This window comes from Engraulis encrasicolus, chromosome 23 (genome assembly GCF_034702125.1).
Source record: "Engraulis encrasicolus isolate BLACKSEA-1 chromosome 23, IST_EnEncr_1.0, whole genome shotgun sequence".
In the NCBI taxonomy this organism is placed as follows: Eukaryota; Metazoa; Chordata; class Actinopteri; order Clupeiformes; family Engraulidae; genus Engraulis; species Engraulis encrasicolus.
Genome location: NC_085879.1, coordinates 25,499,768 through 25,524,993, shown reverse-complemented (window position 1 = coordinate 25,524,993; position 25,226 = coordinate 25,499,768). Strand labels below are relative to the sequence as shown.

At 44.0% G+C, this 25,226-nt stretch overlaps 1 protein-coding gene across 5 annotated transcripts in view; it reads right to left on the bottom strand.

Annotated features, from left to right (window-relative positions):
- The window catches only part of atrx (ATRX chromatin remodeler), a 102,838-nt gene extending 78,876 nt beyond the window's left edge, over window positions 1–23,962 (bottom strand). For 2 of the 5 annotated variants that reach the window (XM_063190120.1, XM_063190121.1), the window contains exons 1-17: window positions 23,780–23,962; window positions 22,292–22,392; window positions 21,692–21,729; window positions 20,576–20,628; window positions 19,757–19,875; window positions 19,316–19,435; window positions 17,414–17,526; window positions 17,222–17,289; window positions 14,831–17,103; window positions 14,612–14,681; window positions 9,975–10,129; window positions 9,035–9,223; window positions 7,843–7,966; window positions 6,796–6,901; window positions 5,981–6,181; window positions 4,980–5,024; window positions 3,582–3,723 (exon numbers count right to left, since the gene is read on the bottom strand). In XM_063190120.1, the coding sequence (XP_063046190.1) occupies window positions 3,582–3,723; window positions 4,980–5,024; window positions 5,981–6,181; window positions 6,796–6,901; window positions 7,843–7,966; window positions 9,035–9,223; window positions 9,975–10,129; window positions 14,612–14,681; window positions 14,831–17,103; window positions 17,222–17,289; window positions 17,414–17,526; window positions 19,316–19,435; window positions 19,757–19,875; window positions 20,576–20,628; window positions 21,692–21,729; window positions 22,292–22,392; window positions 23,780–23,799 (3,937 nt within the window). In that variant the 5' untranslated portion in view covers window positions 23,800–23,962. The remainder of the gene's footprint in view (window positions 1–3,581; window positions 3,724–4,979; window positions 5,025–5,980; window positions 6,182–6,795; window positions 6,902–7,842; window positions 7,967–9,034; window positions 9,224–9,974; window positions 10,130–14,611; window positions 14,682–14,830; window positions 17,104–17,221; window positions 17,290–17,413; window positions 17,527–19,315; window positions 19,436–19,756; window positions 19,876–20,575; window positions 20,629–21,691; window positions 21,730–22,291; window positions 22,393–23,779) is intronic. The other 3 variants (XM_063190123.1, XM_063190124.1, XM_063190125.1) reach the window with 2 other exon arrangements.
- Between the last annotated feature and the right edge of the window lie 1,264 nt (window positions 23,963–25,226).

The following is a 25,226-nucleotide window of genomic DNA, read 5'->3' as shown; positions in this document are numbered from 1 at the left end:
ACAGGCCTGCCACGGGCACAGCGCAAACGACGTCATCCTACATTGTGCCCCATCAATAAAGTGTCAGTAACATGACAGACATGGGCGGCGCTATTAAGAGGCTAGGGGAAGCTTAGCTTCCCCAAAGTTGTCATAAGAAATAAATGAAATGAAATTTTAAAATCATGTTTTTTTTTATATCCAGCGATGGAGTGTCGCAGGCACACACAAGGAAACAGAACGTGTGTTTCCTGCTGAAGTGCGTGCCTATCCACCTTGTTAGCAGATCTAGCCTCGTTGCGGCGATGTCATGCTGCGGCCAACCAATCAGGTGTCAGTTCTACTGGCTTCAACAGAGCCAGGCAGTGAGGCGGCCGGGCTCGTGGCTTATGAAATGAAATCTGGAATGTTTAATATCTTGATAAAGCAATGACCTCTAGAATAAATTGGGATTCCACTGCATTTCATATATAGATCATTCGTTTTTTTTCCACCAGCCATAGGTCACAATGTTGACATTTTCCTCTTTAGCATTCGTTATTCAACCACACTACATCTATCAAATGGATAGCCTATTTGGCGAATCTAAATGGACATTTTGCCTCTATCTTCAAGTAGCAGGAATTAACAGGACAGAATAAGGTAGGAAATCAGTTTTTCCCCCTGATGTGCTCGCCGAAGCGCTAAGTTTACTATTTGGTGGCAATGTTGTTGTCAATGTTGTTCGATGTAGTTGTCTACTTGTCTTCCGTCTAACTAGCCATCACAAAGCAAAACACCTGTGCTATCCTGTCACCAAGCGAACACCACTTTCAAAAATGCACACCTTTCCTGAATTCATGGTGGCCTGCCAGGGTGGTTTAGTTACCATATGTAATGTGTGTATATTCGCTTGCGTTTGTTGGGCATCTGCGTGTGACTGGAGTGGACAGTACAGTGCGAGGCAGCGAGAACATTGTCTGGCTGCGCAAGCTACTTATTTGTAGAACCTAGTAAGCTAACATTTAGCTCCACTAGACAAGCTACATCCAATAGAAATATTAAGCTAGTTACAACCATCTGGAAAATGTAGCGAACTACATTACAAGCTACTTCAACTAGAAATTCAAAATTACAGCATATTTGTATTATTTGTGCTGCAAAATTGACATCTGAAGACAGCCTGTAGGATATGAGAGCCCCATATCATGATATTTTTGGGCATGATATGGTCAATCAGCTGGCTTATTTGCTCTCCTGTCTTCCCCCCGTGTGTGCGCATTTTGCCTCGTCATTAGTTTTACGAGTTAGAGTGAGGTACTGAGGTAGAGTGACCTAGCGCATGAAAATGTCAATAGAAACAAAGGTGTGGACAGTCGGGTGTATGATTTGATTGCTCGAGACATTTTTGGGAGATAATAGTCCATGGTCTGGCAAATAGCCGTCTTCCTCCCCTGCCTCCAGTGTCTGTGTGTGTGTGCGCGTGTGTGTGTGCCTGTCGCGTTCAAGAGTTCCATTGGCGCACGAGCAAGACCACGTTTGCACCCCCCCCCCCTTTTTTTTTTTTTAGCTTCCCCAAGAGTCTTGCTGTAGCGCCGCCTATGATGACAGACCATCACAGATGATGTATGTACCATGCACCTGGTGTCACTTGAGCATGGTGACCAGGTTGCGTATACGCATAAACGGCATGACATGTGCCATGTGCGTTACGCCCCTTTTTGGGGGGAAACATTGGGGGGAAAGCCAATGCAAGTCAATTGGTGGTGTTGGGAAAGAATAAACCAAAGACAAGGGGCCTCATTTATAACGGGTGCGTACGCACAAAAGACTGCGCACGCCAAGTTCACCGCAAGGTTTGGTATTTATAGAAAAAGAACTTGGCGGTAAACGTGCGCAGCTCCACGCAAAGTTTGACCCATGCGTAGGCACTAAACAAAAGACCAAACGCGGAAAGCGCGACCTCGGGAGGTAGCTGGAAGAACGACCCGAAATTGGTTGAAGAAAAAAGTCAAAGGTCACCTGTCACGATAGCCACTTAAACATTAGTTAATCCAGTTCGCGAAACGCGGTTGTTTGTTTTTTGGTAATGGTGGAAAATAATAAGTAGGCCTACCTGGCCTATCCATAGCCACATGCATGTTTTGTAAGGAAGTAATAGACGCTTCAAATTTTACGTTTAGGATAGGCCAACGTTACATTTGGAAATACCCTACATTTTATTAACAATAACCACGGACCTTTCCAGTATCAGGCTATAATCGTATCGGTAGGCTATAAAGTGTTCAGAGTCTGCAAGGAATTACGTCAACATTTAAGCCAGTTGCAGAATCATCTGCTCGAGTCCCAAGTGCATCTGTAATGGTTGATTTTCTCAGACATACAGGCAAGCGCAAGTGCCTGGACAGCTTCGTTTCTCTTGTTGCATGTCATTTCTTTTCCATGCGGTTATTCGTCATCGAAGAAGCAGAGGTGTGCATTTGACAGCTGGCCTTATACACTGATAATGCACGTTTATAATACACACATTTAATAAATACAGACTAGAAAATGTCCATATGTCATGCTGTCTGTGGATATGTCGATCCACAGTTGGGGCGTCGCTTTGAGCTGAAAGCAGACAGCTGCGCGCAGTGACCAACGGCAATTGTTGAAAAAAGTTTAAACCCGGTGCATATGAGGTGCGATGAAACACCGAATAGATTTTCTACCGGTGAATTTCACATGGGGACATGCCATGTGAGATGTTTCCTTGACGCAGCTATTTTTCCCTTTGCTCACAACTCAATTAATAGGCCTACTACATGTCCATGACTTGGCAGGTTCATGTCCATGCCATCCTTATTTTATTTATTTTGTTAGTTTTATTTATACACTGGTATAGCGTGATTTTTGCGAACATAACCATCCACATGCTGCAATTCGAGGGATTATTTTTGTACGACTTCCCAAACTTAACCGCTCCACTTTGCCCAACGTTCTCTAGGCCTATCTAATAAAACTGTTTGCTCCACATGTGGTAAATAGGCTATCTCGTCTGCTTTCCACACGCCGTCCACAGATATAAATATTCATTTTGGGCGTTTCACTGAATATTCATAGATAATTATGGGTGTGTCCACAGGTGCGCACATTTGCCGCAACTTCAGAGTCAGTTGGGATTTATAAAGGGAAATCGACGTGGAACGTGCGTGCGCCATGCTTTATAAATCTGAATATTTTCTTGCGCACGCACATCCTGAGTTTCGTGCGTGCGCCATCTTTTGGCGCATTTCTTCCGCAAAGTTTTATAAATGAGGCCCAAGGACCTTTAGACTAGCGTTGTTCATACTCAACATGCCGAAGACATGTTCTGTAGTCGGCTGTTCAAATAATAGCCAAACAGCCGTGGCTGAAGCATGGACTCTGTTCATTTAGGCTACCCGATGTAGCATGTAGGTTAATAAGACATTCGGTTTGTTTTCCCCCAAAAAGGAGCGAAACGCACATTCACAAGCAAAGTACCCGAATGGCCGTTCATACCTATGAAGTTCAATGAAAAGGCTTTATTTGTGCCAGCTGTGATAACGACTATGATAACCGCCATGATAACGGTCCACCATTACAAGCAGTTGTGTACGTACCGTCGACCTGATGTGGCTTGAGTTTTGTGACCAGGTTGCGGTGCACCTGCACCAGGGGCTCTTTGGTCTCCTCGTCCTCATCCAGGACCAGCTTAGTGGTGATGGGACACTGCACCTTGGACGCCTCTTCCACCACGATAGTCTGAAGAGAGAGACACACATATAAGTATATCATATAAACACACATAAGGAGATATAAGGAGGTATAAGGAGGGGGAATGAGTGCACCAGCTTGGTGGTGATGGGACACTGCACCTTGGACGCCTCCTCCACCACGATAGTCTGAAGAGAGAGACACACATATAAGTATATCATATAAATACACATAAGAAGATATAAGGAGGTATAAGGAGGGGGAATGAGTGCACCAGCTTGGTGGTGATGGAGCGCCTCCTCCACCAGTCTGAGGAGAGGAGACACACATATGGTTCATATAAGTACATATAAGGAGAAGGGGACTCACTGCACTAGCTTGATACCTGAGGAGGAGACACATAATTGGTACATCTAAGGAGATATAAGGAGGGGAATGAGTGCACCGGCTTGGTGGTGATGGGACAAGACACCTTGGAGGCCTCCTGCACTACGATCACCCGAAGAGAGAGAGACAGCCATACGGTACCATGACGGGACCACGATCACCTGACGACAGATACACATATGGTACTTTACATTATATTACAATTACAATGTTTATGGTTGCTTGGTTTGTAGTGGTGATGGGACACATCACCTCACGTCACCGTCTCCTCCATCACGATCACCTGAGAAGACACTTATGGTACATATAAGAAGGTAGATATAAGGAGATATAAGAAGGGGAATCACTGCACCAGCTTGGTACCTACGGAGACAGATACACATATGGTACATACATATAAGAAGATATAAGGAGATATTATAAGGAGGGGAATGAGTTATTGGTGTTGATGTGACCTTGGCGCAAGAGGCCTCCACGATCACCTAAAGAGAGACAGCCATAAGGTACCATGACGAGACGGGACGAGACAGATACACGTATGGCACATGTAAGAAGATATAAGAAAATATAAGGAGGGGAATGAGTGCACCAGCTTGGTGGTGATGGGACAAGACACCTGGGAGGCCAGGCTCCTGCACCACAATCACCTGAAGGGAGACAGCCATGTGGTACATTACAATAAACAGCAAGATCATGAAGAAGGGGAATGAGCAGGGGAAATATTGGAAGAGCACAAGGAAAATGTGCAATACTGATGCTCATGGTACTACGGTACGGTAATTCCTGGTGGTGATGATGATGTGACACCTTGGAGAAAGCCGAGGAGACATGTCATGAACACTGAAGAATGGGACGGGAAGCAGGTGAGGAGATTGCAATATTAGACTGTAATGTAATTGTAATATAATGTTTTGTACCGTATTTTTGTCTTTCACCTTGGACGCCTCATCCACCACAATCACCTAAGGATACACACACACAGAAAGGCAGGCATACCGTACATTACATTAACCCATTTTAGCCTAAACCCTTTTTGGGAAAGGGTGCCCTCTCTGTCTACTGAATCGCAGCCGCCGAAGCACATACGAACAACAAATAAGTTGCATTTAAAAGCTATGACCCTCATTTTGCATTAGAATGTGTTCATTCAGCTCAAACATACACATATTTCTTTTTTTTAACCCTCAAATCTCAATAGCCTGAATGCAGTGCATGTGTCTCCAGGACAAAATGGGTTGAGCAGCATGATGGCAGTCACAAAGACAGGGAATGGCCTTGCCGTGGCCTAACGGTAGGGCACTGGGTTACTACGCTGGCGACCCGGGTTCGATTCCGACCCGGGTCATGAGTCAATCCTTTCCCCGTCTCTCTCTCCCCACTTGCTTCCTGTCCCATTTTTCACTATACTGTACAAATACAGTTGAACCCCCGTTTAAAGGTGGGATATGAGCTGAGGAAGATGGAAGTATCTCCAACAAGAACTGAGGATGAGATGAGGGACAGGGTGGAGATGAGTGGAACAAGAGTATACAAGCACGAGGGCTTTCCGACTAGCGCTTAGAGAGATAAGACATGTTTTGGAGACTCTCTGTGAACTACGCTTCAAATGTATGCCTCTTGAACCATACCTCTAAGCTCTCATAGTTCCTCCTTGGGTAATGTGTGTGTGTGTGCATGTGTGTGTGTGTGTCCTCCTACTCACCTCTCGTAGTTTCTCCCTGGATAATGTGTATGCATGTGTGTTTGTGTGTGTTTGTGTGTGTGTGTGCGTGTGCGTGTGCGTGTGTCCTCCTCCTCACTTCTCGTAGTTTATCCCTGAATAATGTGTATGCATGTGTGTGTGTGTGTGTGTGTGTGTGTATATGTATGTGTGAGTGTGTGTGTATGTATGTGTGGGTGTGTGTCCCCTCCTCCTCACCTCTCGGAGTTTCTCCCTCAGTGCTTCTCGGTCGGCGATGCGCTTCCTCCTGTCCTCCTCCTCCTTCAGGGCGTCCCGCGTTTCCAAGCGCAGCTTTTCGTCTTTGAGAATCTTCCGGATCTTCTTGCGGCCTTTGGGCGTGCCCTTGTCGTCGTCGCCGTCCTCCCCTTCCTCGTCCTCCTCACCTTCCTCACTTCCACTCTGACAGGAACAACAACAACAACAACACGGACCATCACACAAAGTTCATTTCAATAATTGCTGCTGTCACTAAAAATGACAAAAACAAAAACATTGAAAAGTCATGAGTCAGTTTATTGGGCGTTTTCCCACATAGACCCCTTGAAGATAAGAGGGCATTCACGGTTAAATAAATGACTTTCAAAGGAACTAAACAGTGTTTTTTCTTGATGCTGTACAAACGAGTAGTCACCAAGACCTACAAAATCAATCTGGGCTACACTGCCCTACGAAGGCAAAGTGCAGTAACTACATATTTTGTCAAAATTGTGTTTAGACTGAACATGGTCTTCATTACATCCCATTTATCTAGACATGACAAAAGCCTTCTGTTCCAAATGTGTCCCGTTTTGGAGGTATTGGTGCCATGTCAAATTTGCAGTAATTACAATACCCAACCTAACACCAAGGATTTCAAGTCATTTTTCTCCTCAGTTTCAACGTTGGCGTATTACTGCACTTTGCCTTTTGTAGAGCAGAGCAGGTGACATGAAATCGCAATGCAAATACATGATGCGATTAGAGGTTGATGCCCTTTATTCGCTAGTGAATAGTGCATGCTGGGTAAAGTGTACCTTGCCGCTGGAGGAGTCCTGCACTTTAATGCGTCGCCGTTTCTTCTGCTTCTGCTTCTGCTTGTAGCTCCTCTCCTCCTCCTTATCCTTCGCTTTCTTAGCAGCTCTGTAGAGAAGGGCAGTCATGTGTAAGCGGTTAGGGCGTCAGACTTGCAGCCCAAAGGTTGCCGGTTTGACTCCCAACCCACCAGGTTGGTGGGGGGAGTAATTAACCAGTGCTCTCCCTCATTCTCCTCCTGAGCATGGTACCAACCCGCAGCACTGCTCTGTTGGGGCGCCAATGGGGGCTGCCCCCTTGCACGGGCGAGGCATAAATGCAATTTTTCTGTGTCCAGTGTTCACTTGTGTGCTGTGGAGTGCTGTGTCACAATGACAATGGGAGTTGGAGTTTGGAGAACATGGGTTCAAGAAAAAAGGTATTTCACTTGTGCTAAAAGCCTTTTTGCTGCTCACAATTGGTAGCCTGGGCGAAAGCGACTGTTGACTCCGTCAAACAGTCTGGCAAAAGCCAAGAGGAATCCGTCTCCATGGAGGGTGGCAGATGGTCTGATCTTACCCTGCCATTTAAATTCATTGGAGTTCCGAATTCAAATTAAAACCCATGTTGTGCTCTATTAGCATGACTGTTACGATATAGTGTCGCAAAAGCATACAAATAACAAAACAAAAGTGTGAATATAGTTACCTTCACCAATCAGTAACGGACTTCGCGGGTGAGTTCTGCATCACCACTCTCAACTGTTTGCTGATTGGCTTAACACTGAGAGAACTGAGCTCGAGGCTTTTGCCAGACGATGTGCGGAGCCAAAATCTTTGGGTGGAGTACATAGGATGGCGGCGCCAGGCAACACAATTGGGACACCGCTTGGAGAAACCCCAGTGCACAGATGAGGCATACATGCAATTTTGTTGCATGCTGTGTCACAATGACAGCGGGAGTTTCCCATGTGGGCTTTCACTTTAAACATCACTGGTAAAAGAGTGTGTGCATGTGTGTGTGTGTGCATGTGCGTGTGCGTATGCTTCTCGTATGGCTGTGCATCACACCTGGTTTTCCGCTTGTTGTTGTTGCCTTCTCCCTCCGATTCGCTGACGGCCTCGCTCAGCGCTGATTCGCTGTCAGAACCATCAGAGCCCTCGAAATCAGAGTCAGCAGAGTCGTCGCTGACAACTAAACCGAAACATGCACAGCGTGAGCAAAGACAGAATCAAAAAGTGACATAACCAAACAGCGCCACAATCAGCTATAGCAAGACAAAATCCCCCAGCATAAAAAAAGTATTTCGCTAGGTCAAAAGTCAAAAATATCTGGGAACCGAAACGTGGAACCGACAGACAAGGCACGTTTAGATGCCAAGTAGAACCTTAGCCAAAAATTCTGAATCAAACAAAGATATCGCAAACCACGCCCACTCAATGAAAAAGCGTGTGGTCAAGTTGGGTCTCCTAAGGGGGCGTTGTCCCCTACTTTTTCTTCTCTTTTTGAGGTGTTTGCGCAAGACGTGCGCTACCGCCATCTACGGCGCTAAGGGGACTTCATTGATTCTCAACCTCAGGACTCCGAAGGTCTCCTAACCGAAGGTCTCCTAAAGGGGCGTTCACCCGACATAAAGTGGATACCGGAAAGGAAACAAAATGACGCTTCTTGGTTACATCCACTTTCTTTGCCTTAGCCTTTCCTTCTTCTCCATCAAGGAACCGAATTTCAGTACCCAGTCCTAGTCATGAGTGATTGTTGAAGGGGTGTCTCCTTTCGTAGTGGTTGTGTTTCAAGCCCTACCCCTTACTGTTCAGTTTGAAGAGGCGAGGGGCAAGGGGAAGGCGTAGGGGTAGAAATTAGAAATGAGATTCAGCCTAAATTTCCATGTGCAAACCAAACGCAGCACAGTCCACTGGGTCACTGGTGTGTATTTGAGTAGGGCAGCACAATATGTCAAAAATGTATCAAAATCGTCATCAAGAGTGGCGATATGCGTATCGCGACAATGACTTAATTATCGATGGCCAGTAAAAAACTTCTGTGCTGTCCAATCACAAGCTGAATGTCAACAAATGCAAAGGAAGCCCGCCAAGACCAAAGCCACGCCCCCCACACAGACCGGAAAATTGGTGACAAGAAAACTACTCAACGATATTTAAACGATATTTAGAAATATAACCACCGAGATATTGCATGCTGTTATCGAGTATAGAATTTTTTTTCTGACATCATGCAGTCCTAATTTGAAGTCCTCCTTACCTTTCCTCCTGCTCTTCTTCTTGCCTTTCTCCTTCTTCCCGTCCTTGCCCTTCTTCTCCTTGGCCTCTGATTGGCCCTCGCCCTCGCTGACGGACAGCTTGGCCCGCAGGAGGCGATGGCGGCGCCCCGACTTCTTCTTGTCATCATCATCATCATCAGAATTCTCTTCCTCAGAGTCCTCAGTGGCTTCTAAAGGCAAATTAAAAAACAAGCATGTGTGAGAAATGCCATGACATGGCATGCCTGCAATGACTTTGGAATGGTCAGGCAACGATGGCACTGTGTGTGTGTGTGTGTGTGTGTGTGTGTGTGTGTGTGTGTGTGTGTGTGTGTGTGTGTGTGTGTGTGTGTGTGTGTGTGTGTGTGTGTCCAAATTTTTTTGTGAATATGTGAGTGCAAGTGAACATTGAGTTTCAGTGTCTTTCTTTACCTGAAAGAATTAAGAGTTTAAATTCTAGGTGAGTCAAGCAAAATAACTGCACTTGATCCACTTGTTATTTATCATTTTTGTTATTTCAGCAGATTTCTCTTTACACTGAAAATGCTGCTTCTGCCTGAAAATCTTTTCAAGAAGACAGTGATGGTGCAAATGGCGACAACTCCTTTCATAAAGAAAATGCCATACCATACAAACCAAGCTTTTCTTAAAAAAATAAATACTTTTAAATAAATAAAAAGACAACACCAGGGCAGTCATGGGTAAGCGGTTAGGGCGTCAGACTTGTTGCCCAAAAGTTGCCAATTCAACTCCCAATTCAGGTTGGTGGGGGTAGTAATTAACCAGTGCTCTCCCCCATCCTCCTCCATGACTGAGGTACCCTGGGCATGGTACCGTCCCGCCATTGTGTGCAGTGTTCACCTGTGTGCTGTGGAGTGCTGTGTCACAATGACAATGGGAGCAAGAGTTTCCCAGTTGGGTCTTCAATTCACTTTCACTCACCTTCCTCTCCATTCTCTTCCTCCTCTTGTTTCGCAGACTTCTTCTTCTTCTTCTGTTTTCCGTCCTGCTGATCCGAGTCGCTGTGCTGGCTGGAACTGTCTGCTCCGGAGGAGTAGGTGGCCTTGATCTGTGCTAGCAGCATCTTCTTAGCGATTCTGACAAGAGGGTGGCACATAAAGAAAGAGGCAGCACACAAAACACAAGTGCAAAGGGGAGTTAGAGACACACAGAGACTCTCTTTCTCTCTCTCACACACACACACACACACACACACACACACACACACACACACACACACACACACACACACACACACACACACACACACACACACACACACCATGTTGAAACTGTATTGACAATATAGGACGTTGAAGGGTGACAAAAATGTGTTGTTCTGTTTTTTCTCTTTTTGAATGGTTTTGAGAAAGAGAAACGGAAAAAGTTCTGAGGCAGAATGTCAAGGTATGCGTCATCTGAAGTTTAACAGGCAGTTAAGGGAGGAGAAAAATATTGTGCGAGAGAAAATGTTGTTAGGAATTAGCAGTAAGAACCTGGGTCTTAATCCAATAAAAGCATATTATACAAGTGTAGAAACGGGTGTAGAGCAGGGTAATACTAGAACGTCCATCATCAACCCGAATATCTTTAAAGTCTTTATGCTCAGATTTATTTTTGCCAGACTTCCACAACATCTCAGCCAATCCATCAGAGACAGGCATTCGTCATCCCCACTTTGAAATGAAATATTCCAGCTGTGATATTCCTGAAATAACAAGTGGTCTGAAGTTGTCTGTTCCAACACTTCGCCAGGTACTGACAGTTAGCTACAAATCGGCCAGAGATGAGACATCCGAAACACCTCTGCCTCAGATAATAGTGACTGTATGATGTGTTTTTTGATAAGACCAAATCTTTTTAGTGACAGTCCAAGCAAGACTCCCCTTTCCTTAAATTAACAATTTGTGCAGTGTTGTTTATGATGACGTGTTATCAGATACACTAGCCCCTACAGCACAGATCAGAGTTGTACAAAGTAGAAGTGCTCTGACAGATGCAATTACAACACTAGTGGTAAGATATTACAAGGTAACAACTTTGTAATATTGGTAACACTTTACATGACGCCGGTGTCATGAGCATGTCATTACAGTGTCATGGCACAGTTATGCATGCGTCATAAACCCAAGGCTGTCTTTGCAATAACCAAATGTCACTTAAGGTGAACAGTCATAAAATGTTTGACATGGAAATAATGTTCATGACTTATCTATGACTGCGTCATGACACTTATGACAATGTAATGACATGCTTATGACACCGGCGTCAAGTTAAGTGTTACCGCATCATACTACTAGTGTTGTAATTACATTTGTAAAAGTACTTCTACTTCATACTACAACTCCGCTTGAGATTGTCATTAGCATTGCATGACTGCTCTCCACACATTTCTGAACAAAAGCTGGGAAAAGCAAAGGAATGCAAGCCATTGGAATGAAGAGCAGAGGGGAACTGGACAGAAGAGACGGCATCACATACTTGAAACCATTTAATATACTATTAGTGTTATTACTTGCAGTATAGGCCAAAAGTTTGTACACAACTTCTCTTTCACTGCCATCTTTGTATTTTCCTGGCTATTTACAGTACAATGAAGGCATTGGATGAGTGCGTGTCCAAACTTTTGGCCTATGCTGTATGTAACAATACTTACACTTAATACATCTCTGGTGATAACTGGTCCAGTGGGTAACACTTTACTTGACGCCGGTGTCATATGCATGTTATTACAGTGTCATAAATGTGTCATAATAGTGTCAGATAAGTCATACACATTATGTCCATGACAAACATTTTAAGACTGTTGGCCATTAGTGGCTATATCTTTGCCATAACCGAATGTCACTTAAGGCCAACAGTCAAAAATTGTTTATGACATGGACATTATGTTCATGACACGTACATAACTGTGCCATGACACTGTTATGACATGCATATGACACTGGTGTCAAGTAAAGTGTTACCCACTGGACCAGTTATCACCAGAGATGTATAAAGTGTAAGTATTATTACATACAGTATAGGCCAAAAGTTTGGACACGCACACATCCAATGCCTTCATTGTACTGTAAATAGCCAGGAAAGTACAAAGATGGCAGTGAATGAGAAGTTGTGTACAAACGTTTGGCCTATACTGTAAGTAATAACACTAATAGTATATTAAATGGTTTCAAGTATGTGATAATACTAGCAGTGTTGCAATTACATACAAAAAGTACTTGTACTTTATGTATCTATGGTTATCATTTTGGGGTAACTTGGGTCAATTCCAGGTGGTGCAAATAGCAAAATGTTATCTGTAAGTGGACATCAATCAGTGGTTAGCATGAAGGTGAATGTTCTGCTCAGGTTATAGATGTATGCGCAAAAAGAAATAATGCCTTCACTATCTACCCCAACACTTCATTTATTTTACATTATGATTATGAATCAGGACGACTGTAGGGGGTGTTCAATAGAACGGTCTCAAGGGACTATACAGCAATTAAAAATGTAAGAATCAGCAAAAAAAAGATAACAGATTCAGCCCTTGGCAACTTACTAGAAGAAGTATGTTCATTTGATGTCATGCCATGTCATACTACACTGCATAAGTTATTCCAACATTGAACTGTATCAAGAGACAAGCGTAACTGCAAATGTAGACACACCACACCCTGTAATTTTCGACTGGGTCGAGTGTGTCATCTTGATGACACTGGCTAGACAGCCACTTCCTTGATCCAACTAAAAACACACAATGTTACGTCACTTCGTCACTCACTGCCAATACCGCCAGAATTCAGAAATTTCTACAGCTCGTGCCTATAGTTTCTGGAGGCGAATAATTTGCTGAAATGATATTCGGAATACATTGTGAAGCTGAGGTTTCGCTTCTGTGAGTGGATAGCTAATTGGTCGAGTGCGATTTAGTCATTTAGTCAATAGGCTAGCGGCAGTGATGATGTCACGTCAGAATATAAAATTTTACTGTCAGATCAGCCGAATGAATTAAGACTACAACTCAACTGGGAGTTTTTCTATTTCCATAACCTCATAATACACACCATTGCTGTGCCTGGGGAACGCTGAGCTAGTCATTGAAAAATACTTTGCAACCACGATGCTACACTTTGATAATAGTCTTTGGTAAATTATGACGTGGTCATTGCCACACGTTTTACAAATTATTTTAAAGTGTCAAGTAATCTTTGTGAACTCATCTTCATCTTAACTCTTTCATAAAGGTACAAAATGTATTTCTCCTTTTAGTTGGACTTTGCATTGTAATCCACAATGGTGTCTGTCCAGTGTCATACACTAACTAATACTCCAGCCAAGGCTTACAAAGTGCTTCTTGTGGGCGTGAGCCATTGACATGTTCATTACTCTGTTCTCTTGACTATGATCTGATTTGCTAACTATAGAGACAGCTCTCCAGTCCAAGCTAAAACTTACTAATGACAACAGCATAAGCTTTTCCCCAAAAGGCTAAACTCTTACAATACTAAAACTCGCCAGAAAACACATTTTTTGCAAGCCTGAAAATATCTGAACCAAACCTTGATATTCTGTTAAAACTACTTCCATACACATATTTGTGCAGCAGTGGCATTAACTTCATCAGTGACAGTAGTTATCATCTTCGGTAACTCATTACTTGACGCCGGTGTCATAGGAATGTCATATAGTGTCATGACACCCTTATGACACAGTTATGCAGGTGTCATAGACATTATGTACACGTCATAAACATTTTGACTGTTGGCCTTAAGTGACATTCGGGTTATGGTTATATCTCTGTTCTATAACCGAATGTCACTTAAGGCCAACAGTCATAAAATGTATGAGTTAATGTTTATGAGTTATCTATGACCGTCATGACACGATTATGACACCGTAATGACATGCATATGACACCTTAATGACCTGCATATGACACCGGCGTCAAGTGAAGTGTTACCTCATCTTCTTACCTCACTATTCTCACCTTCTGGTGCATGAGGCCAAAAGTAAGTAATTTACAGATATCTGGCAACATGTTAATACCTGCACTAAACATGTGCAAAATCCTGGTATGACTTGGAGAAGTGAACCAATCTACTACACTTGCAGTTTCTCCACATATCCCCTGTTTATTTGTTTGTTTGTTTTTGCACACTCTGGCATGCACATAAATCTCAGACTGTAGCTTAGCCAATAAAAGATGAGAGACAGGAGAGTAATGAAAATGATAACATTCATTTATTACAGCTTCTAGCCAAACATTAAGGGAGAGAAGTGGCTATGCAGAATCTGAAGGCACGGACGAAACAAAACTGCAAAAGAACTGATTAAAAATGAAACGTGAAAAAGACATACAAAGGCCTAAAATTCATTCCCTTCCATTCTCCCTACCAGTGCTGCATCATGCAATATCACGCATCAAGGGAGGGCTTTTTTGTTTTGTTTGTCCAAACGCTTCAACACGTCTGTTAAAGTCCATACATAACGGTCGTGCTTGGATTGTGCACAGATGTAATTGTGAACGAATGTAACCACGAACTGTTTGGGGTTTTTGTTTGTTGTTGTTGTTGTTGTTTGTTTTGGGGCCATACCTATTCTCTGGGTCATCATCATCATCGTCTGGCATCTGAGAGGGTTCACCTTTGACACCACCTTCATCTCCTGCGCAAGAAACAATCAAAACAATTGTTTCAGTGTATGTTTGGTTCCTAACTGAGGTGGCTCTACTCAAATTCTTCAGCTCCTTAACGAAAACTGTGTGATGAAGTCACTGAAGGAGATTCGTTTGAGTTTGACAAGGGGTGATTCACCTGACGACTGCTGGAAAGCGTCTACTCCAGCCACCATTGAGTCCATGATGGGCCGCATGGTTTGCTTGTCGTCGCTGTCCTCTCCTGAATCATCTGCGTGCTCCTCCTCCTCCTCCTCTTCCTCGTTTTCGCTGGATGAGGCGTTGCCACTGGGCTTGCCTCTCCTGGTCCTACGCACACGTTCGAAGGACCTTTTCTTGGTTTTGACAAACTTCTCCGGGCTCTCTTTGCTACCGCCTGGTTTCGCTTTACTGGAGGCTTTCTTACTTGAGCTAATCTTGCTCAGACTTTTTATGTCTTTCTCCAGGTCGGAGTCATGGTTCTCAGAGTCCGAACCGGCAGCCTTCTTTTTTTTGGAGGCAGCGCCCTTGGACGAACTCTTTTTCTTTGACTCTGAACGAGATTCATCATTAGAGGAGGCGCTCTTCATGTTCAGCTTGCGCTTGGTCGACCTTCTCTCTGAAGACTGTGCTGCGGACTTCTCAGTCTTGTTTCCGTTTTGAGATGCTGTCGCCGCCGCTTCTTCGTCTCCCGAGCTGGCTGCCTGGGCCATCTTCTGACGCAGCGCTTCGGGGAACTCGTCCGAGTCAGAGTCCATCTGTGTAGATGAAACCTTGGCTGTGGACTCCTCCTCCTGGTCACTGGAGGAGCAAGTGGTGCCCTTGCCCTTGGTGTTCTTGGCAGACTCCTGTTTGTCGTTGCCTTTGTTGCCCTTACTCTTGCGCTCGGGGGGCTTGCGGAGTGGCGTGGTCTTGACTCTGGGAGACTGTCTGCTTTTGCGGCTGCCAGCATCTGGAGAAGCGTTGCCATCCTCATCCTCATCCTCATCCTCCTTCTCCTTCTTCACTCCGGCTGAGACGTCATCAGCTTTCGAGCTCTTGCGCTCAGAGGGTTTGCGGAGCGGTGTGGTCTTGACTCTGGAGGATCGTCTGCTTTTGCGTCTGCTGGCATCGGGAGACGTATTGCCATCCTCATCATCCTCATCATCCTCCTTCGCGTCGTCTGACACTGGGGCGGCTTTCAAGGTCACCCGAAGAGGCATGGGCGTCAGCTTGATCACCAGCTTCCTCTTGCCCAGCGTTGCGATTCTTCTCTGGGCCCCGCAGGACTGCTCCTCAGCCTCTCTGTGGTCTGCAGGCTGGGGCTCTTCCTCGGCGGAGGACGCCGGGGGGGACAGCTCTGCCTCAGCCTTGGCCTCTTGCGCCTCATTGTCAGCAGCTGCAAGCTTGGTGGAGTCCGCCAGAGACTCGACCATCTGGAAGAGCTCTTCGGGGATGGAGGGAGTGGCCGCCAGGATCTCCCTGTCGAGCTCAGAGTCTCCGCCCAGCAGGTCCTCGTCGTCGCCCACAGCGAAATCCACGTCGGCCTTGAGGTCCCCGTCCCCAGTCACCTCGCTGTCCGTGAAGAGCTGCGCCGCCTCCATGGGGGACGGGATGGAAGGGCTGTCCTCCTTCAGGTCCACATCATCTGTGGCCATATAGTCCATGTTGTTCTCCTCGACATCGGACCCTTCAATGGCATCATTTTTCAATGCCTCATCAGCTTCTGCTACCATGTCATCATCAGCAACAGCAGCAGAAGCAGCAGCCTGTTCACAGGGCTCTTCCTCCACCACAGGTGCTAATGGTTCATCTGACCCATTGTCCATTGCACTGTCCATGAACCCGTTATCCACGGCGCTCGCCGTCCCGTTCTGAAGCTCCAGATCTTTGAACTCGACCTCCAGGGCCTCCTCTAGAGTCGTGTGTGCCTTTTTGAGGTCGGCCAGCACGGACTTGAACGCCTTGAGGTGGCGGTAGCGCAGCATGGCCGTGTTGCCTGCATCTTTGGTGGCCTGCTGCTGGAGGAACTGCACAAAGGTGTTGTTCAGGCCCGTGGTGGTCTCGATGAGCTTTTTCGTCTTTTTGACCAGCTCTTTAGGGATCTGGAGGAACTTCGGGGAGAACGTCATGGTTCCAGAGCCTTCCGAATGATGGTGGTGGTGGTCCTTTCCGTTAAGGGAGGCTCGTTCCTTCTTGTGTTCCGATTTTTTGTCGGGCTTTGGCTTGGATTCCCGACGCCGCCCCATCCGTGCTAGGTTCTGCATGACCTTGGAGCACGCGGCGGACGACTCAATCAGGGGCTCAGCGTTGCAGACGTAGCAGTACCACTTGCTGCTTTCGTCCATGATCATGGACAGCTCTTTTCTGCCCAGGTTTCGTAAAATGCACTTTTTGCAAAAGGCATTGCTGCAGTAGTCGCAACAGATGAGATTCCCTCCCTCGGCACACCACCTACAGAAGACGGGGAGGAGGAAAAAGCTGAAATTACTGCGTTTGAAAGCACACAGCACAACTTCAAATTGTCATCGCAAAAATATATATATGCATATATAAAAATAAATATTCGTACCTGCACTGTTCATCCATACCATCAGCATCTTTGCCGATGTCATCACTTGAGTAGTACTTAAAACACGACTGGAAATACAAAAAAAAAAAAAAGTTGCATTCTAAGTATGACGCATGATTTGACAATAATAAGATCAAAACACAAAGATGTAAAGATGAGGCTCAGTATCATACCCATGCCATATTCCCTTACCTTACACATAAGAACTTTTAAAACAGGGTGCTCGAAGACAGAATCTTTAGAAAAAGGATTAACTTGTTGGCCACAAGCGGTGCATTCTACCCTTTCTTCCAAGAGTGAAGTTCCTGGAAAAAAAAGGTGTAATTATTACTTTTAGTGTCTCAATTATTGTATGTGTATGATATCAAAGGTATCTCTGTATCCAAGAGATGAGTGACTTCAAAACTACAAAGACTTTAGGTTATTCTTGTATTTCGTGAAACAATATAATCATGCAATCTACAGTGCCCTCCATAATTATTGGCACCCCTGGTTGAGATGTGTTAAAAGCCTTAAAATAAATTCAGTGTTTATTGCAGAAGAATACTGTCACACTGAAAATTGTAGGAAAATGTAGCCTTCAACTCAAATGAATTGTAAGAAAATAAAAAAATCCCTGACTAAAAAATAATTATTTTTCATTAAATCACCTGTTCCACAATTATTGGCACCCTTAACAATTCCCAGGAAATAAATATAATTGAAGCATTTCTGTCATTTCTACAGTAGTTTACAAAGTTTACCAGAGTATGTAGGAACATTTAATTAGTAATTCATCACTTCCTGTTTCCCTGGGGTATAAATATGACGTGACACCGAGGCCATTTCTCTTATCCACTCTTAAACATGGGAAAGACAAAGGAACACAGCATACAAGTGAGGCAGATGTGCGTCGACCTTCACAGGTCAGGCAGAGGCTACAAGAAGATTGCCACTCAACTGCAGCTGCCCATATCCACTGTGAGAGGAATAATTAAGAAGTTCAAAACAACTGGAACAGTGGTAAACAAGCCTGGACGAGGACCCAAGTTTATTTTGCCACCACGCACAGTGAGGAGGATGGTAAGAGAAATCAAAAGATCTCCAAAGCTCACTGTTACAGAATTACAACAAATGGTAGCATCCTGGGGTCACAAAGTCTCCAAATCAACCATCAGGCGCTGTCTACACGCCAACAAGCTGTTTGGGAGGCCTGCACGGAGAAAACCTTTCCTCACTCACAATCATAAACGCAAGCGTCTGGAGTTCGCTAAGCGGTATTGGGGCTTCAACTGGGACCGTGTGCTTTGGTCAGATGAGACCAAGATTGAGCTTTTTGGCAACAAACACTCTAAGTGGGTCTGGCGTACCACGAAAGATGCGCATGCTGAAAAGCACCTCATACCCACTGTGAAGTATGGGGGTGGGTCAGTGATGCTGTGGGGCTGTTTCGCTTCCAAAGGCCCTGGGAACCTTGTTAGGGTGCATGCCATCATGAATGCTTTGAAATACCAGGACATTTTAAATCAAAATCTGTTGCCCTCTGCCCGAAAGCTGAAGCTGGGTCGTCACTGGGTCTTTCAGCAAGACAATGACCCTAAACATATGGCCAAATCTACACAGAAATGGTTCACCAGACACAAAATCAAGCTCCTCCCATGGCCCTCTCAGTCCCCTGACCTCAACCCCATTGAGAACCTGTGGGGTGAGCTGAAGAGGAGAGTACATAGGAGAGGACCCAGGTCTCTGGATGATTTAGAGAGATTCTGCAAAGAGGAATGGCTGAAGATCCCTCTTTCTGTCTTTTCCCATCTTGTGAAACATTATAGGAGAAGATTAGGTGCTGTTTTGTTGGCAAAAGGGGGTTGTACAAAATATTAACACCAGGGGTGCTAATAATTGTGACACACATTATTTGATGTCAAATAATTATTTCTATATGTGGGATTTTTTCCCCACTGAATAAATGCACTTGTATTGAAGGTTGGATTTTTCTCTTTTTTTCCATTAAGGTCCCATATTATTTAGAAAAAAAATAAAATAATTGGAAGCTAAAAAACACATCTCAACCAGGGGTGCCAATAATTATGGAGGGCACTGTATATTTACACAGACCATTTCCTGTGCGTTTCCTCGGGGCCTCTCCTCTGTCCTTTGCGCCGCGGCTTCTGAACTCTGGGCCTGTAAAATTCTTCGCCCCATCATCCACAGGCTCAGGGTTGACCACTACAGTGCCTAATGGAAGAATGCGAGTGTCAACACGTTGCACTGTATCCGCACTCCATATGATACAACATCAGTGCCATCGTTAATTGTTATACTTGTCATGCTACACGATCAAACGGAGAAGTTACATGCAAGAAATGCTAGCAGCAGTTTAACTACCATCCTTTTCTTATCACAGAACTATCCATATACTGTGTATTTAGTGCAGTCTGTTCGTAGTGAGATTTATTGTTAAGAATTCAGTAACATGCTTTGTTTTTGCTACATACGTATGTTACACTGAGACAAGACAAGACAGAAAGAGAAGAAGAGAGAGAGAGAGAGGGGCACCTTTTGGTAAGCTCATTTCGGAGTCAGAGCCATTGTCTATGGACCCATCCTCTTGATCACTCTGGTCAGACTCATCTGACTGATTTAGGCCAGTGTGCTTGGTCACAGTAGCGGGTTTCCTGACATTAAATTAGCACAATGTTGGGAATTTTAGTCCGTGAACAACAGCTGCACCAGACCTGAAAAGGTGTGTACTATATACCAAGGAGGTGCACTAAGAAGAACCAGAGAGAGTGTGATACACCAACACACACAGTCCCACACCCAATTCGTTTTCAACGGAACCATGCTAGGCTGGGGAAATTCAGCCAAACTGAAGGCATTTTTCGATCCCTCACACGGAATTTCACAGGGGCTCAATTTGGCACCTGCTCATTTAGCCATAATACCAGACGACGCAATGCAGCAAAAACACAACACTACATATCATGTTGTGTACCTTCTATAAAGAGGGGGGGCACACCATGTCGTTTCTTGTGGACACAGACAAGAGCCTTTTCTCTACGAGTATCCTTGAGTGCAACACAAACAATGAACACGAGTTGAAAAGGATGACACAACAAATCAGCAGAGGTGGTGGAAATGTTGCCGAATTCAGCCAGAGAACATTTGGACTTATACAAGATGGAGAAAATGCCTTGATGCATGGCTGAAGCTAACCAGCCCAATCCTGACACCCTGTGTGACAAACCTGGACAAATGCTGGACAGTGTTTTTTCACATAGCTGGTATGTCATCATCAGAACACAAAACAATATCAAGATATGTTATCATTTATCAAATGCTGAATAAATTAGGAGGAAAATGTGTGTTATTCACCTCTTAGATTTTTTTGAAGAGGAGGCCTTTGCTGTCTCTGTGGAGCTTCCAGGCTGCATTAAAAGAGATAGAAAAAAAGAAAGCACAAATGAATCTGAAAGAAACACAGCAGTTACCATCCCATTGCATTCCTTCAGAACATCAAGGGTTAACACAGCACCCATTTTAAAAGGACACTGTGTTCTTTCACTCTCCCCCCAAATTTCATCAATCTTTTTTTCTCTCATTGCCCCATTAGAATGTAAGGGGTTAATACGACTCCATTTTACAGAGCAGACTGACTGTACCAGACAGTTATACGTTTGAATGTCTTAGCCCTTTTGACACAGATTGTCCCTCTCTGGAGTGCAAAGGGTTAACGTAACTCCATTTTACAGGACAGAAAACAGTGTGCTCTAAAATAGGTCTGGGAGACCTTGCTTCAAGGTCAGTAGCTCAGTGGTACAAAGAAATACAGCACACACCATTTTTCAACCAATAGAATTGAGCGAATCAGTACCATTCAATACCCAATTAGCTCTTTGATTAGAAATGGGTATGTGTGTGCAATGATAGCGGGCCAATGCACAGTCATTATAGCCAAACATGCTGTGTTTTATCAAAAGGGCAAATTCCTAATTTTGTACACAAGACATAAAAATCTGTCAGAAATCATCCAAATTATGGAAAATGTTTATTGGGTATATTGCTTTTACACAGCGAGATTGGATTTCAAAAAGAATGTGACAAAAATACAGCACATTCCCACACTTTCATGCATGTAGTGAGACTGCTGTGAACTGATGCAAGGCTAAGCTTAGTTACTGTACTCAAATGTATGTTAGCTCTATATGTTTACTGCAATGGCATGGTATAGAGAGAAAACGTAATTTCCTTTTTTTGTCCTTGTATGTCTTGTGCATATGAAGAGAGTGACAATAAAAGCTGACTTGACTTGACTTGCAATAACGCACATTAGGTCTTTGTGCATGTTTTGTATTTTCGTATTTATGCAAGATGTCAGACACCTTTATTTCCCTTGGGATTAATAAAAGTACTCTACTCTTCTATCTATTCTATTAGTGGGGGAAAATGTGTGAAAACTAAACAGTATTGTACGCCGCCAAAAAAACATACCTCTTCCATCCTGTCTGATTCAGTCGAGGCCATTTTACCTATCAAAGACAAAAAGAGAGACAGCAGATGTCAGCCACAGAATCAACAGAATAATTTCAACCCGCCTGTTTGTGGAATAAATGACCTCATTCAAGAGTAAAAAAAAAAAAAATCTCAGAGACAGGTGCAATTTAGCAAGCTTTGGAATTTAACAGAGGCATTTCCACTCTTGACAGTTAAAAACAAACATAATAATACAAAGTTGAGGCCAGGATGATTGAGACTAATGGAAATCAGAAAGCAGATGATTTATCAATGAATTTAAAGGGGGAAAAACGCAAGCTGGTGCCAGAGGTGCAGATGAAGACAATACTTCTGAAAATTAATGCAATTTACACCATCACCAATTCCAGTGACAAACAAATAATCAGTGTGTTTATTTATGAAACATAGTTTGGTCTCAGCTACTTTTTGTGACCAGAGTGAAGGTGTTGTCTGATGTGCGCCCTGTTAGGTGGCTGTTGACCGGAGCCAAGTGTTGTCCACTGCAGAAGTGAGCAGGCAGACGACCCCGGTTAAACAACAAGAATCCTCTGTTAGGCCATATCCTAAGACACTCACCAGGTATTTCAGCCTCACTACTGTCCTCCTCTTCAGTAAAATTCATGAACTCGTGGAGTTTTGTCACCAAAGTATTCAGCTTGCCGGAATTACCAGGGATACTGTTCAAGAGTCAAATGCATGTATTATGGCCATGTCAACAGTGACCATGATGGTCGACGTATCACCAAATACATTGACAAGTGGAGTGTATGGTCACTGTGTGACATGGACAAACCATTACATGTTTGGTCTCTGGGGCTACATCAACAACAGAATATTGACCAGGGTTGAACGACAAAACGATTGACTAAAGACTAATACACAAATTAACATGAATTAAAGCAATCGATGGGTCTGAAATTTGTTTTTGTTTTTTATCGAATTTGTAGTCAAGCACGGAGCTGGCCAAAAGGTAAACAAACAGAATACACACTCGTAGCCTTTAGCTGCTTATTTACTTTAGCAGCACAAATACATTCCTTCACGATTGTTGTAATTATTACAAGAATATTTCGGTAGCCATTTGAGTCATGAATGGTGTTTGCATTTGGGTAATATCGGGTAAAGGTTCTACGGCTTGCACGGAAACTTGTTGGGGGGAAACCTACAGCAAGCAAGCGCAGTTCGCGCGTGCCTTGGTCTGTCCTCGTGTTTATGGACATTCAGCGTCATCACCGGGTAATCACCGCACTCATCTTCCATTAGCTGCTATCTAAGCATCTAGCCTATCAAAACACCTGAGGAAATAGATGATCGGCATGCAACGCAAATTAAGTGCTATATGACTAGCAAATAAAGAAACTATGGCCTCATGAAAAATTAATCGCCCTTTATTCATCAGAACGCCGTGGCAAAACAAGGACCGGTCTTTGTTTATGTTAGCATCTTTGTTAATGCAACTAGCTTCCTAGCCAACACCAATGTACATTTTAGAAAGTACAAGTCGCCAAAATAATGACAACATACACTGCCCAACAAAAATGAGCCCCAACCAATGTGCCATAGCTCTGCAAGGGAATCAAGTCAACTTTGCCTCTGCCTTTGTGCATGCATGTATGCATGCATGCATGCATGCAACCAGACAGCAATGCATCGCAATGCATGCATCTATCTACCACTCTAGCAAAAAATAGCTACTAGCCGATACAGTGCAAGCCATTCTAATCAGACTATTTACACCCATTCAGACACTAATAAAGTTATATCATAGAACTGATGATGGGAGGTGCAGATCCATATCTATGTATGACTACCTTTGGTGATGCTTTCCTGATTTATCAAGGAGTTATCGCATTAATGGCGAGGCTGCTGCAACAGAGAAAATACGCCGGCAATGTAGCCTCTGAAACCGGTAGCTTCGTTAGCTTAGCTTACTAGCTCTGCCTCCATTTATGTATATGGACCTGCTATGGTTTATGAGGGAAAAGCAAGGCGCCATGCTAGTTAGCTAATGTTGGTCACCTAGCTAAGCAAACCAACGTAAAAACCTTTGAATACCATACATACCTGCGGATGTCTGCAGTCATTGCTTGTATGCCTTAAACCATGGGGTATCGGATGGATTCCTCAATGTGTACAAAAATCCCAAATTCCACAAAAAGTGTTACCTCGGAAAAAGACTGAATATTGAATCGTCTCACAGAAGACAAAGCAATGGCGCCATCTTACCGGATGGCTACAGACGCACTAAAATGGCGCATCCTGCTCAAATCCTACAAGCAATTCCATTGGTCAGTTGTCAGACAACCTTATGATTTTTGAATGGTCGAGAGTTTCATTGACCTCTCATAGGTAGAGCTGTAGAGAAAGAGTTGTCCTGAAGCCGTTGACGGCCGCGGACGAGCATGGCTGCTCTACATCCGGGGTTTCGCCGTCACTTCATTTTGCTCAAAGGGTCCTGTGCAGCAACGGGGACGCCATTGAGTGTCGTTGGCGTGTCGACCACTTCCCAGGTAAGTTGATATAATAGGGAGATTAATCAAAGTTGTCTGTCTTTGTCAGCGTAAGCTATCACAAGTACAGTCTCTGAGGATGTAATTTTGCCAGTTTGGGTAATATAAAATCACAATGGTAATGTGAAAAACCGTTAATCGTGTGGTAATAGCTAGCGTTTTCAACACGGCGCTTCTGGTTCAACTTTGGATTTGACGTGTTCGCAAAACATCGATGCTACCTTTCAATCTATATTTTAAACGATGACATGTCACATATTTTATAAGATACCGTCCTGTTGTCTTCTGTCAATATCCATACAGTCGTTGTGTTTGATTTCAGAGCTATTTGCTTATCGGTCATTTATAAATAGCTAATGTTTCTAAGCTAGCTGGAAGCTAATGTCAACAAGTTAGTTGATACACGGAGATCTTTATGCTATCTAACTAGATCCAATAATGGACTACGAGGCATTCAAATGCTGATGTTCATGGCTTCAGGTATTACTTAAGTAGAACTTGGGATTTTTGTGCCTTGAGTGTCTACTGTGTCGTGTGTCGAGTCGACACAGGCTATCACAAGTACAGTCTCCGAGGATGTCATTTGTTGTTTTTGGGTAGTATACAATGGTGATGTTACCTGCTCATTTCTTGTTAAGCTGATATTAAGCTTACTTTACTCGTGTATCTTTACGATAGCTAGATTCACAATGAACTGCGAGGCATTGAAATGGTGATGTTCATGTTGTCATTTTTCTGTTCGGATCTAGGTTCTAGCAGATTGTTGGTGGAGACCGCTACAGCAGGCTGGTGCAGGACTGGTGGTGTTTGGTGGGGACCGCTACAGCCATCGGAAGGGATTTGGCAGGAGGTGGAGCCTTCTTTGCTTGACTTTTACTGCCAAGGTAGCTTTTTCCCTTCCCATGGTTCTTCCCTTTCATTATTGATGCATTTACCTGCAATCCTGAGCCTCAACCTGGTGTATTTGGTGATCACTCTCCTCTTGACATCATGGCAGGATG